The 15,451-nt window shown below is 32.0% G+C and overlaps 1 protein-coding gene across 2 annotated transcripts; it reads right to left on the bottom strand.

Annotated features, from left to right (window-relative positions):
• Positions 1–1,534: 1,534 nt before the first annotated feature.
• Positions 1,535–7,394, bottom strand: LOC131059879 (lysine histidine transporter 2-like). 2 transcript variants are annotated; one of them, XM_059213230.1, is made up of 8 exons: positions 7,224–7,394; positions 6,961–7,124; positions 3,674–4,057; positions 2,817–3,210; positions 2,501–2,606; positions 2,307–2,398; positions 2,087–2,155; positions 1,535–1,873 (listed from the first exon to the last, which is right to left on the bottom strand). In XM_059213230.1, the coding sequence occupies exons 2-8, from the start codon at positions 7,011–7,013 to the stop codon at positions 1,775–1,777; spliced, it is 1,197 nt and encodes a 398-aa protein (XP_059069213.1). In that variant the 5' UTR covers positions 7,014–7,124; positions 7,224–7,394; the 3' UTR covers positions 1,535–1,774. The 2 variants fall into 2 exon arrangements, with proteins under 2 accessions (XP_059069213.1, XP_059069212.1); XM_059213229.1 differs by having other exon boundaries at positions 7,255–7,394.
• Between the last annotated feature and the right edge of the window lie 8,057 nt (positions 7,395–15,451).

Raw genomic sequence — 15,451 nt, 5'->3', positions numbered from 1 at the left:
ACAATAAGAGATGTTTTACAAGTACGCAACTGCTACTGAATTTGATGAAAGATTGAGGAAATCTATATGTATTGTAATATTTTAGAAGAAGAATATATATTTTCCCTCTTTTCTTGGTGGAGTTTTTTCTTGAAAAGGTTTTTCCACATAATTATGATGTTATGTGTTTAGCTTTTTATGGTGTTATCTTTTGGTTATTTTCAATAATTAAAAGCAAGAGAGGGCTCAAACCCTTTACATAAATAAGAGGAACTCACAAGGACCAGACACCAAAAAAAGAGGACACCCCTTTTTTGAAAGTAGGACTTTTGACTGGAACACCAAACTGGTGAGAACAAGGCTCCCAAACCCTCAACAAGCTTACATTTTCATAACAGACGAGTTTAGGAAAGTAGCCCAAACCATAAACCAAACAAAAACCATTGCATTGATTAAATAGTTAAGGAATCAACAAACAACCAGTAGGTTTTGAAACGCATCCCGTAACCTTTTACTTGAAGGACCACCATGAGAAGAGACTTTCTCAGCCATTGATGGAGACCATAAGGATATGGGGGCATCCAAATAAATTATGATAACAAAAAAATCAATCCCAACAAAATAATTGTAAAACAAAATAACAAGGGACCGGATCTAAACCAATGAACTCACAGGATTTTGACAGGCATCCCTAAACTTGGACTAAACTACCTCAATAGGTCTGTTTGCAATAGAGCCTCTAAGAGATAACGATCCACCAAAAAGGCCCCTCTTCATCTAGCGAACAAGAGTACCTAAGCACATCCCCTTCAGAGAGAAACCAAGAGGACAAGGTATAACTAATTTTATTTTGATTTGGTAAACATTGTTAGATCTGATTTACAATTGATTTGAAGCTTCTTATTTTTCTACCTCTTATTTTCTATCATAATATTCACACTTATCCTAATATAGATGAGTTGCTTGACATTTTTTCTAGAATTCATGAGCATTTTTTAAGCTTGATATCTATCAAGGTATAGCTAGATATCCCAAGCTTCATAGAAAAACTACAAAAGTATGCCATAGAATATCATTATCTAATAATGCACTACCTTTTAGAAAATTGATAGGATAGAATCTAAAGAACATCAAAAGTTGAGTTCATAGGAATAGATCAAGTTCCAAACTAAAGGTGGTCCAAAATAGAATAGAGAAGAATATCCTAATTCTCATGTAGACCACTAGTTTTGAGGCACACAACTACACTATCTTTAGTCATAAAGTTAATGTGACATTCTCTCTTTTAATTTATTAATATTTATGACATTTTTATTCTTACTGTCTATTCTTAATTTAATCCATTCTATTCTAAAACATCTATAACCACATTCAATATCTAAAAAGATTTAATTTTGAATTATATTTATTTCCTTAATTGAATTTAATAAACACCATTTTCCATTTCCATACTATATACAAAAATATAAAACAAAACAATTTTTTTATTAAACACCTTAACAAATATCTATTTAATTGAAAAGATATTAAAATCAATCGTCTATCATAATCTTCTTTCATTTTAAGATAGTTTTTTTTGGTCATTTGTATCCTTAAATTCCCCAAATTACCCAGCCAATCTCATTTATTTAAGCTCCCAAAATTACACCGCGAAGCTCATAAGAGATTATGAGGCCAAATCTCTGAACTTCACCTAAGGTTTAGCCTTAGCTTCATTCATCCGATTTTGGAAAGAAAATGTTAATCGATATTCACCAAGATTATACAAGTTTCTTGTATGTGATTCTATCACATTTTACTGATAGAAATCATATGTATATGCATCAATTATAATGCTTCTAAAACTTCCAACTGTCGCTGTTACCGACAACACAACCCCGAAAATGATACAGAACTGCACGAAATGGTCAAATTAGGGATCTTGTTGATACAAAATTCACAGAATATAAAGAGAGACACTTTAATTCAAAGACACTTGTAAATGGCATTCCTCTAATAAAGTTTTCTGTGAGAGTAGTGGATATTGAGTTTTTACGTAGAAAATCTGAGACAAATTGGAGTAATGCAAATGAACTAAGCTAAGATGAAGGTATTTATAAGGACTCACCCCATTGACCAGCCAATGTAAGCTGAATCTTTTGGGTTTCCTGACGATATGCCACATGATACAGGGCAGCTGTTAAAGAAAAAACATAAGTAAAATCAACATTTGTTGCTTTCTTTCAGGAATCTTGATATAAGAGAGCGTAGCCTATATGGGTTACTCTCTTCCATCCCCTTCCATTGGAAGACACTAACTTATGTTATGCATGGCTGGTAAAACTTACAAAATAGGTGGTCGGTGCATAGGCAAGCCCTCCAAAAAAACCAAGCAAATCTCCAAAGAAAGGAAATGTGATACCAATGAAACAGGTTAAAGCTGCAACCCAGGTAATAATGTAGTTGAGAACAAAACACAGAATTTAAAGGAATGATTTATCGACTATACCTGATTATAGTTGATACAACCAATATGACTTACCCACATAAATAGAGCGAGCAATTAAACGAAGCCAAAATCCTGGTGGCAACCTAAAGTTATTCACCAGCACATTTTCAAGTGTATCATACACTGGCATAGCGAAAACCTGAAGTTATATAATATAATGTAAGAGGCATAAAATAGAAAACATATCACTTGAGTAACGTACATATAAAATTATCTTAGGGTTTTCAATAAGATTCACTTATTAATATGATTTCAAAAAATCTATATATGATTTGAAATGTTCAATCATTTAAGCAAATGAAAATTTAGAATGACAAACTATAAGAATTGAAATAAAACGATATTATACCTGATAGCTTCCAATAACATGTATCACTACCATCATGTTTGCTGCTGCAATGAGCCAGTCTGGTTTCTTAAGTGTTAATAGCACATTGTCTTCAACAGCCTGACCAAAAGACCAATAACCAGCTATGGCTACTGGGAAGTAACAGAGAGCAGTTATAAAGTATGCAACAACACTACCACGCCACATGGGAACTTTTGATGGCTTTTCTGGCGATGAAGGAATAGTAGCTTGGATCTCCAGAACTACATTATGTCCAGAATATGCAAAGGCAATTACTCCACAGGCATTCAACACACGAAAAACTGTGTTCGCTGGTGTTATATGTAAATAATCATAGCTTACATCTTCCTGTTGCCCATGATAAAGACATGCTGCCCAAGCAATGGTAGAGTAGCTGGTCAACCAAAAAAAACAAAGAAGCAAAAGTTTCAGTTGATTTAAACATTATATTTGATTTCGTTTGGTTTTAACATTATATTGTAAATTTTGATTTGTTTAATTGGCTCATTTCACAGATTAATAATGTGATTCAGATGTAATGTTTAAACCTAACCCACCTCCTCCATTTCTTCAATATATACTTCCAATCAAATAATTTCATCTTTTCTTTCAAATGTAATCATTGACATTTAATGAAGATTGTACATGAGAGAATTGATGAACATCTAGTTTGTTTGGTCTCTTCATACCGAAGCTTTTCTTTGTGAACAAGCCATGCTTGATTCTAGTATAGGGGGTATATACTAATTAACAAAATGGCTTCTGGTATGAATGCCAGCTATTTTCCAGTTTATGTCAATGAATATAGTTAAACATGAGGCCATTTTTTTGAAATAAAGAGGTACTTAGAAAAATACCTGATAGACATGATTGCTGCAGCCAGGGAAATTCCTGCCACAGAGGTCAAATTGGGTAACTGTGCTAAGAAGAAATGGACAGAACCAAAAATGACGATCCAGTAAGACTGTCTAAGTTTTCCACAATTACTGCATACTGTCTCATGAAATTTCTTCAATGATTTTCCTCCTGTAACCATGTAAATTATGTCCACACTAACTTCAACCGTCAAGTTCAGGGGAACGAGAATCCATAGGCCACGCTTTTCTCCAAGTGTGTATTGTGCTAACTCGTGATACCTATCAAAACGCTTCCCTGGGACTGTTTCATGCAGATCAATCATCTGCCAAAGTGTATATAAGGTAATCATCCAAGAAAGGACAAGTAGTACTATACCTGGTCCCCTACACATGAAACCAGATTTTTGAAAAAAAATTGGAACATATTAGAAATAGGCAAATTGATAGACAAAATATTTTATACAAGAAAAAACTGTCAATTATTTTAGGTCACAAAGTATGTGTATGTTGGTAGATAGAGGGCAGAGATAAACACAAAGTGCTTCTGCATAAGAGAATAATTTCTATTCAATTTGATGGAAAAAAATGTTTACATTATCTTTTCTAGATATATGTTTTAGAGAGTATAAAGAATAATCTAGAAATTTAACTAACATAATACAATTCAGTTTTCTAGAAACATTATAGAACTTTCTTAATAATTCTAGATGAGAAATTCAGATATTATATATTGTGAGATAAATTATTAAAATGTTTTAACACTTCAATTTCTATTATCTACAATCTCAACATCTATAACACCCAAATTCTCTCCTAGACATTCAAAGTGTTCCTTTGCTAATACCTTTGTGAATATATTTACCAACTAAGCTTTGGATCTACAAAGTTCTAAATTGATTTCTCCATTATTCACTAATTCTCAATGAAATGGTACCTTGTATCAATGTGTTTATTTCTATTATGAAAAACAAGATTCCTCAACAATACAATTGCAGATTTGTTGTATCAATAGATTGGTGATTGTTGTATATAAATCTGTCAAAATTCTTTACATCCAAACTATTTGACATGCTGTAGATGTTTTTGATTAGTAAAGAAGCGTTAACTAGGGTGTTGACCCTTAACATAGTTAAAAACTATCAATAGAGAACAAACATCACCAAAAAACATGGTGTTGGCAACAAAAACAACTGCCCAAAGGTAGTAAGAAATAGAACACAGTCAAACAAGCAAGGGAAGCACAATCAAATTGAAGAACACCCAAAACCCCGATCAAGGAGGGGGAGAGACACCCAAACCCCGACAAAGGGGGGTTCGGGGAAGGGGAGAAGACTTCCCCTTCCACCTGCGAGCAACCTCAGTCCAGGCGATATTGTCCGATATTGTCATTGGGACCATCAAAAGAGAGATCAATTTGGAGGGGCCCCGACGTGCTATAGATGTTGCTGCTATATGTTTTGCTTGTTTTGAGGAAATTGTAACTATAGGTTACTTGTTTGATGCCATTGCAACTATACTGATCCAAAATGAAATACATCTTTTGAAGTACTATTCCTATCACCCATGCTACTTGCAAAATTATTAATTTTATATATGTTCAACTCAAAATCATTTGTTGTGAAATATTAATTCCATATCCTATTGGCCCTACTATATATCCCAATATCTTTTCCCAACTTGCCAATGTAAGTGTGTGGGTGGCTCCTTGAACTTGAAAAATTATGCTTCCTTAGATAATATTTAGTCTTGAAATTGTGATATACATCAAGTTCCAATTAGTCTTTTAAATATAGCTATATCAACATTATACTACTTATCATCTCTACTAAGTTTTGTTCTTATTGCAACTAGAGTTGGTGCTAGATTTCAATTCAACATCCTAAATATCTTCATCACGTCTTTAGCAATCTTAGATTGACAAATAAAAATTCCTTTATATCAGAATTTACAACTTTAATACCTAAAAAGTAACTTATCAATCTTAACTTGTCTATCATTTAAAGTTATTTCTTCACTATTGATTTAAACATGTTTATAGAAAAATCTCTAGTAAATGATATAAAATTTATATACAATTATGTTTATTAATTCTTTTTATCAATTATATGTTAAAAATTAATAAAATTATACAATTATATTAATAAACTAAATTTATGTATTCGAGGCCCTGCCACTAATACATTCATAACTTCAATCTATCATAGATATTTTCTTAAATATTAGATTTCAAGTAAATTGCAATGATCAATCCTAATTCATTTGCATAAATAGTTGCCTAAGTGAATGCATTCATCTCTTTAACACGTTTAGTAAAATAAAAAATCTTTCTTTTTTACAATATTGAAAAAGTAGAACATAATTTTATTTTATATTAATGTTAATTATCAATAATATCATAAATGTTTTTGAAACATTACAATTATGTTAGCAAATATACATAATTTTCAATGTTTTTAATTATAAAAGTAGAAGGAAGGGTCCAACCTTTTAGAAAAACTATCTAAAAGAACACCAAAATAGGTCCATACTTACTAGACAAATGATCAACATTAGCCAACAAATTTCATTATTACACAAAACTAGACCTAAAGAAATATATACCCTTGAATCAAAAATCAAGAAAACTCAATATCCTCACTCTTGAAGATCTTTCTAGTAACATCTTTGATATGTGGCTATGTGTTTTTGTAGTTATTTTGGCTTTTTTATTATTTTCCATATAAATATTATTTTGGCTTTTCAACTATTTTTAATATAAATTTTATTGTCCATTAAGGATCGAGTCTTATTGAGTGCATGGCCTCGATAACATAAGGGACTGCATGGCCTTGGCATCATAAGGAATCACATGGCCTCGACATCATAAGAGATCACGAACGACTTACATCATAAGGAATCACATGGCCCCGACATCATAAGGGATCGCATGAACCCAACATCACAAGGGATCACATGGCCCCAACATCATAAGATATCATGAACGACTTACATCATAAGGGATAGCATGACATCATAAGGGATCACATTGCCCTGACATCATAAGGGATCACATGACCCCGACATCATAAGAGATCACGAACGATTTTGGTGAAATAAATACCCCTCAATCTTTGGATCTTAGCTCAAGAAGTTTAGTCGTACTCCTATATCTAATAACTAAATGAATCTGAATTTGGTATAAAACTCAAACACCCAAACTAATATATATTTAGAACAGTGATTCATCCCACAAAAAAAAATTACATGCTTGAACTTCCTCCATTATAGGATATTATGCATGAACTTACCATCCTAAGTACACCATAGTATGTGGTAAGCCGAGCACTCCAGCACCAACCATAGCAGTGACATTGTGGAATGCAGAGTGCCACCATTTGCCATTTCACAGTGGTGTAACATCAAACGAACCATTTGCATTTCTTATTTTTTTCCTGTCATCCTCTGCATAATCCTGCAAATCGTGCAATCACAAATACCAGCAAACTGAATGGATTGAAAATATATACCAATCACAATCTAAAGAACACAATATATACATTTTCTTGTCCACCTCGTAAAAAAGGAGGATGATGAAAATTTACATTGGCAGGAACCGAGCTGACATTGAGAGAACTCCCACTCAACATTCTGAGCTGCACTGAAAAAAAAAACCCAAGTGTGAAATATTAATTGTGTCGACTATTCTCGTGCGTTTATTTATACACTCTATTCCCCAGTGAGCACGCCTACTTGTGGGGCTCCTGTTTTACAGTACAAAGCAATAACACTGAAATGGAAGTGATCGAGAAGAAAAAAGCTGAAAGAAGAAATTTGCCCAACTAAGCCAATGAATTGAGGAATAAATGCGCGTGGGAGAGAGAAAAATAAAATGCTATAATGTTATTATAGCAAATATTTCTTTAACGACCGCACTGACACATACTTTGCAATCAAAATCTTTACGAGGGATTCCACTCACAAGCTCGTGTTTAAAAAATAATTTTTGTTCCTTAGGGTCAGATTTACTGTTTCTGTTCATGGTGATAGAAATTCCCACACTGAACGGCTGGAGTGCATTGGTTTGTTTAAGAAGCTTCTAATGGTCCCCTTTGTCTTGTTCATGTCGTGGGTAAACCAGTCCAACCAGTATATATTGCTAGGCAAGATTTTTCATGATATTTGACGTTTCTTGATGACGTACATACGGATGATGCTCTGAGTTTTCTAGCAGGGAGCATTTGGAAAGCTGTGATTTCTTTTAAAAAGAAGGGAGAAGATTAAATGCTGGTGAAATGATTGTCACGGGCCCCTATAAGTTTGGAAATTGGCTTTAAACATAATTCCTCTATGAACTGTAAGGTAAACACCCTTAAAATATTTACAAGTATTAAAATAGTTGTTTTATTTTAACAAAGGAAATAATTAGGTTAGGTATTGAATTATTTTCTTTTAAGAAGAAATTTCCTGTGATGATTATGATTATGATATAAGGATAATATAAAAATAAAAAAGAAAAAAAATAAAGAAGTTAGTGATAACAATTATTTTATGACGATATTGGTAGTGGTTACATCATGAAAGATTGATAATGACAATAATATTGATATGGTGAAAATGAAGATAACAAAACATCATTTAACACTTTTTAAATTATTTTATATTCTATCATGATTCACTTTTTTAAAATTCATTTTCTATGACACAAATTATTAAGAAATTAATAAAAACGCACACACCCACACACAATTTTGATACAATAATGTTAATATGGTGAAGATGAATATAACAAAACAACATTTAACATTTTTTCAATTATTTTTTATTCTATCATGATTCACTTTTGTAAAAATAAATTTTATCCACAACAAATGTGTATATACACAAACACAAAAACTCATATGAACATATACACATACATTTGTAAGTATACACACACATGTACATACATACATAAATTAATAAATACACACACAAAACTTCAAGTGAAGAGTCTAATTACAAATAATATATTGTGTTCATTCCTTTAAATCCAACTTGGTCCCTCCAAATGGAAACGTTCATTCACCTTTTAGATTATTCAAGCAAATTAATCTTGTTATAAAGAACATTGAGGAATAATTTCTTTTCAACTATCTAGTACATCATATTTTATAAATCATAACAAAAGAATATGTAAATAATAGTAAATTAATCAATCAAAATTTAATAATATTTCAAAAGTACACTACAACTAAACATTCTTGATAAAGACAATGAAAGATGAAAAAAAAAAGAAAAAGTTACATGATACATTATACAAGTTAAATATAATTAATAATCTATAAGAAAATGTAGAACCATGAAACATTTTTACTAAAAGGTGAAAATAGAAGTGTTCATGTCATATAAATATATCAAAATTTATTGTATTTTTATATAACTAATTAAAGAACATCATGCTATATAGCTATTCTAGTATTTTTAAAATAATGTTCTTAATAATTTGTGTCAGAGAAAAAAATGAACCATGACACAATCACATTTTTAAATAATAATTTAAAGAATGATAAAATATGTGTCATTATCTTCATCTTCATTATATGAATGTTATTATTATTATTATCATTATTGCCACAATCTAAGCTCCACTACAAGTACCACTATCAAAGTTACCACAAATAGGTCTCACCACTAACTGTTTATCATTATTTCTTATTAAAAATAAATATTTAATAATAGATTTTGGTAGACTTAGAAATCTTGTTTAACTTAAAAAATATCAAAATTATTTTATCTATTGTTATTTTCATATTATTCTTATATATGTTGGATTTATTATATCATAGTATAGTATACTTTAGAATAATAAAAATAAATTCACATCTATATGTGGATTTATAAATAAAATAAATTAATGACTATTTGTTAAGTTATTTCCATAAGGAAGTTGTGGAAGGTTGAACATGAGAATGCAATTCTTTCTATGCATTTTTAGCATAAATTGCAAACCAACTTGGAAAACATAATATAATATTTCACTTTTTTATTTGTAAAATGATTTCATTTCCATACAATTTTTTTTGTTTCTCTACCATTTTTAATATGATATCAGAATAGTAATTATCCTTTCCTATGAAGCAACTAATTATATATTTATGATTGAAGGAATCACAAAATCAAAGTCATTTGTTGTTCCATCCTCCATGAATTTTTGAGAAAGGGAGGTTCCCATCAACATATACTATTGTACAATGTCTAAACATATGTAGCAAAAGTGATATTTATTTCCAAAGTATGTAACCTAAGGAAGAGAAGCATTACAAACAACTTATTATTAGTATAGATCCTACCATGAATTGGTAGATGAGATGCATTTAATGAAATTTTTTTTTATAGTTGGATCTATTGGTAATTGGTATTTATTATTCTTGTGATTGAACATTGAGGGTTTATTTGAGTTGCTTATTTTTTATTTGTTGGGATATAATTTAAGAAATTATAGGGTCCTCTTTGTTGCTATTATTTAGGATTTTAGAATATAAGTTTCCAACCATTTTCATACATGCAAGTCATAAATGACTGTAATGTCCCTTTGTAATTTTTTGAATTGTGCATTAAATTAAATCATGTCATGAATGTATAGTGAACATGGATCTATCATGAATGAATATTGAATGTGGATCTATCAATTCTTTGTTATGAAGGATAAAAAATTATGATATTTATTTCTAGGAGTGAAGGCTTGTAAATTTTAAAAATTATAGTGTAGTGTCATAAATTGTATCCCTTCAAAATTTCACACTCTATTTGGGTCCCTAATTTAGTGTGATTTTGTCCTAGATTATTTTAAGCATATTTGTGCCTTATATTACCCCTATAATTTAATTATTAAACCCACAAATTAATTATTTTTAAATGTTAATTTTGAGACTAGATCTTATGTTTTAGACCCAAACACTTTACTAGCCCTTTTGTTGGTCCCTTTATAAGTGGACTAAGACACCCAATGTTCTAGTCCCTCCAAAAGGGGCCCGAGTTTAAAAGTATGTGAGTTTTGAACTCCTTCATTCATGATCCACTCTTGATCATTTAATTTGATAGTTGGTTGTTTATCTACATTCAAAAATGCCTTATGATCCATATATAAAGTACATATGCTATCATTCATAAAGTCTAAGAGATTTTGGAATGATCAAGAAAGCAATACAAATATGAGATTTTAGAAAATTGAGTAGGAGACTACAACATTTGACATTCAAGTATGATTTCATGTTTGTCATTTATGTTTATCATATTATTCCCTTAACACTTTTAGGCCATAAAGAGCATGGCATCACCACCTTTATGTGGAACTCCATGAGAGGGTTTCATACCTAATGTATAATCATTTCAATTCAAAAAATTTATTGTAATGGTGAAAATATTATTAGGATTTCCACCTCAAGAAGAATGAAAACCGCTAATATTTTGCGTTGGGACTACTACATTCAAAAGAGGGTTTGAATCCAATAGATTTAGTCACAAATCAACAAAGATAAGGACCGGAAATGTTGATTGGATCCAAAGTGTGATTTTGTTTACCCTCTTTTGTAAGTTGAATTGCTGAAATTAGGGTAAAGTGTTGAAAATGAAGGATGGAAATGCATAAAAAGTGAGCTATAGACGTCGGGTTAAGGAAAACACTTGGATATGAGAAATATAAATTTTTTTGGATTTGATCCCCAAAAGAGCTCCTAAAATATCGAGACCATGGTGAAATTTGCCCTACTCCTTCGAACTTCTTGCACATCAAAGAGGATTGATTCGTCTTTGTAAATAATGTTGATTATGAAGATTGTAACTTTGTACTTGTTTCCTACACAAAGAAATAAAGGGAAATAAGCTGGGAATAGGGGCTTGCCTAAGTCAAACCTTGGTTAAGGAATTAACCTTGGTTGAAGTATTGCAAATGCTAAAATAAATAATGAAAGGATATACCTCAAATCTGCATTGAATGATAATGATACTTTGCTTCTTGAATGTAATCACATATGTTGTATGATATGGCATGAACATGACAAAACCCTAATCACACACACATGCATGCATATGAATGATGTAATATTGCTCCACAATTAATGAATGAAGAATATGAAGCCTTGAAGACCTCTACAAATGCTTGATGATGAATGCTTGATGATTATAATTTCTCCATTGTATCCTTATCTCATTATCTATATATCCAAAATGAGAGGGGAAATCACCCTTATATACTTGCCCATCGAAAAGCATGTTAATTTTTTGACATAGGTTGACATGGGGATAGGTCTCCTTCTCAAATTTGAACATTCCTGAGGGATTCAAAATGGGGCCCAAATAGGGAGGACCAAGGCATGGCACCATGGTCCCAGTGAGGACCAAGGTGCCACGCCCTAGTCCTACCCTATTTTAGGGCTAGAAAAAAGGGGCCATGTGGTGTATGAAGTGAAAGAAAGGCCATATAGGCATGATGTAAGTATAATCTAGTCTTAATTAAGCATTGGGGATGAACACTAAGGTGAGGGCCCAAAATGTGGACTAAATTTTAAGAGAGTACAATTTAGGATGATACATTTAGCCCCACTTTAGCGGGAATATGAGCTTATGCAAATACTCATGGTAAAGTAGACGGAAGAGCGATGAAGAAGAGGAGCAATGAGGAGAAAAATCACAAGGAGTATAAGACATCACTAATTTCGAGGAACCAAGCCCCCAATCTTAGGATCTTAACTCACTCAAACATATGCAAGGGCACACGAAAACAGGACAATTTAAACAAAAAGTCAAACAAAGACAAAAAGACAAACAAAGGAAAAAGACACAAAAAAACTTACAACAAAAGCTAAAAACCAAAAACAAGACCTCAAGTCAACTAGCCAAAGAGACCTCGATATGAAAATGTCTTAACCACTAATATCATTCTTGAAAAATGCCATCTCACCAGCACAAGTACTGATCATATAAAAGAGTAAAGCACACATCATCCATGAACTATCATTAGCAAAGCTAGGAGTTCATGAGAAGAAGGAAAGAGAGAGCATGTGTACATTCTAGATGTGTTTTTCTAGATCATCCATGAGAAGAATGATGAAAGAAGAAATTGATACTTTCCCCTAGATGTGTTTTTATAGGTGATTCATGCTACGGAGGAGAGTACGAATAGTCTAGCTATTTTTAGCTAGTTCCAATCATCCTCATGCTTGTGTGCAAGTGATATCCGGTTTCAAGTATATAGTACCCTATATAAGAGTTTGTTTCCTCTAGTTTCGAGTGTGCATCAACGTGTTTAAGACATGTAATGTAAATGAAAATGCAAAGTGATGAATGTGTGGCTTCAGGAACATCTCGCTCTAAGAGATTCCTTTGGTTCCAAGAATGTGCAACCCCAATTGAAATAGATACATGCTTGGTTTCGAGGACATCCTATGTAAGAGTTAATTTACTTTGGTTTTGATGACTTGTAACCCTACTTAAGACATATATCAATGCTTCATCTGGTTTCGGGTGTGAAGCATCTCACTCTAAGACTTTATTTACTTTGGTTTTGAGGATGAACACCCCGTTTAAGACATGCCAAGATATGGTACAATATGGTATAAAGGGAGTGATATGGGTTCCCCCCCATTAAGATATCAACATAGCCCTATGTTGATGTCTTAAGGAAGCTAGAAACAAGGATACCCACCTTCAACACCAAGGAGATATCCTTTAGGCAACAATGTTATAAATACAAGACAAAGAGGGAATAATATTCAAGCAAGGATAAGATAGTTGAAAAATAGATATCTTGCAAAAAGTGTAAAGAGTATCCTTGGAGGAGAAGAGATATTTGCTGAGAAAAAGATATCTACCTCCAAGAGAAGTTTCTTTAACAAACATATCATCTTCTACTGAAAGAAAGGAAGGGGAACAATAATTCATAGCTTCCTCCTATTGCTAGGTGAAGGAGATTCTTGATGAAGGATGACACACTTTTGACCCAATGTGAGGGGTGAGTTTATAATAGATACACAGTTCCAAGTGAAGAAGAGGTTGTAGCCAAGAACATACACCTATTACATAAGAGAGAATCCTTGAGAAAACAACAACTTCATACAAAGAATGAAATCAAATTATAAACAAACACTACTTACAAAGTAAAAGTAGATCCTTAGAAAGGAAAGAGAGATAAATAATTGCCCCCCAAGTGTAAGGAGAATGAGAATATTTACACAACCTCTAAGGAGAGATTATAATAGATACATAGTTCCAAGTGAAGAAGAGGTTGTAGCCAAGAACATACACCTGTTACATAAGAGAGAATCCTTGAGCAAACAACAACTTCATACAAGGAATGAAATCAAATTATATACAAACACTACTTACAAAGTAAAAGTAGATCCTTAGAAAGGAAAGAGAGATAAATAATTGCCCCCCAAGTGTAAGGAGAATGAGAATATTTACACAACCTCTAAGGAGAGATTAAACATAAGAAAATGCACAATGTACTCACATGAATAAATATCTAATGCAATAAAAGATATTAGTATATGTAAAATGCAACTCTAAAGAATTAGTAATATTCAAAGAGAGAGAGAGAGAGAGAGAGAGAGAGAGAGAGAGAGAGAGAGAGAGAGAGAGAGAGAGAGAGAGAGAGAGAGATCACAAATTCTCCTAAGGAGGGATTAGTCATAAGAGACATGTTAGCAGCAATCAAGAAGGAAGACAAGGGTGAATCAGTCTTCACTAGAACAACAAACAAAATATAGATCTGATAAACTACAGTAATAAGATAGATAAGCAAATTAATAGCACAACACACAACACCAAGATTTTGACGTGGAAAACCCGGTTAAGGGAAAAACCACAGTGGGAACCTACCCATAGTAAGATGATACTCTGTAGTTGTAAATAGGAATTTGGAAATCATCAAAGTAATAAAAACATTATCCTAGCTCAATCACAAAAACTAAATTGCAATGACAAATCCTAATTACATTCAATAGAGATACTAAAAATAAGACATTTAAACCAAATGCAAACCATTACAAACGCAAATGTCTCCTCCAAAATTCTCCATTGTCCTTCTTTCTCCTTCAAATTGCTTTGTTTGTGGATCTCACCTACAAGTGCATAAGCATGAGATGAAAGAAAGTTTGACAAGATGAGATGACAACGTAAGGATACTAGAAGCGTGATTGATTCGGCTCCCTGATTGAAGAAATTCATCCAATTTATAGATAAATTGGAGAAAAGACAAGATTAGCATGAAGAGATTTGAAAGGAAATTCAAATCAAGAATAGCAAAATTATGACAAGTGTATGACAAATTGCTATGCAAGGAGTTATGACAATTTATGACAAATTATGACAAATTGCTATGCAAGGATGTTATGACAAGAATTTGAAATAGAAATAGAAATTAGGAAATTAGAAATTGATGAAAATCAGGTGGATTAATTAATAATTTTTCATTCATTAATTAATTCACAAAAAGAGAGAATTAATTAGCCAATTAAATAAATATTTAATTGTGACAAGGAGACTTAGGATAAATAAATTAATTATTTAACCTAGAGGGAAAATGACAAACAAGATTAAATGAATAAATCATAAAATCCTAGAAGATGAATTAGAAATGCAAGGATGACAATTAGGTCTTGACAAAAGATAATTGATGTCAATTCGATTTGATCATGATTCTGACTGACAAAGGACTAGTGTTGATAAACGATTGAGATTGGTTGACGAATTGACCAAGATTGATAAATAGACCAAATTGAAAGGTGCCAATTGACAAGGAACAATAATTGATCCAAATTG

This window comes from Cryptomeria japonica, chromosome 10 (genome assembly GCF_030272615.1).
Source record: "Cryptomeria japonica chromosome 10, Sugi_1.0, whole genome shotgun sequence".
Lineage (NCBI taxonomy): Eukaryota > Viridiplantae > Streptophyta > Pinopsida > Cupressales > Cupressaceae > Cryptomeria > Cryptomeria japonica.
This window is presented reverse-complemented; position numbering and strand designations above follow the sequence as displayed.

Coding starts and splice junctions, on each gene's coding strand:
- LOC131059879 (XM_059213230.1), bottom strand. CDS start 7,013: ATGGTTGGTGCTGGAGTGCTCGGCTTACCACATACTATGGTGTACTTA. Junction 4,058..6,960: donor ACTATGGTGTACTTAGGATG/GTAAGTTCATGC, acceptor TTTCATGTGTAG/GGGACCAGGTATAGTACTAC. Junction 2,607..2,816: donor ATGTTATTGGAAGCTATCAG/GTATAATATCGT, acceptor ATATAACTTCAG/GTTTTCGCTATGCCAGTGTA.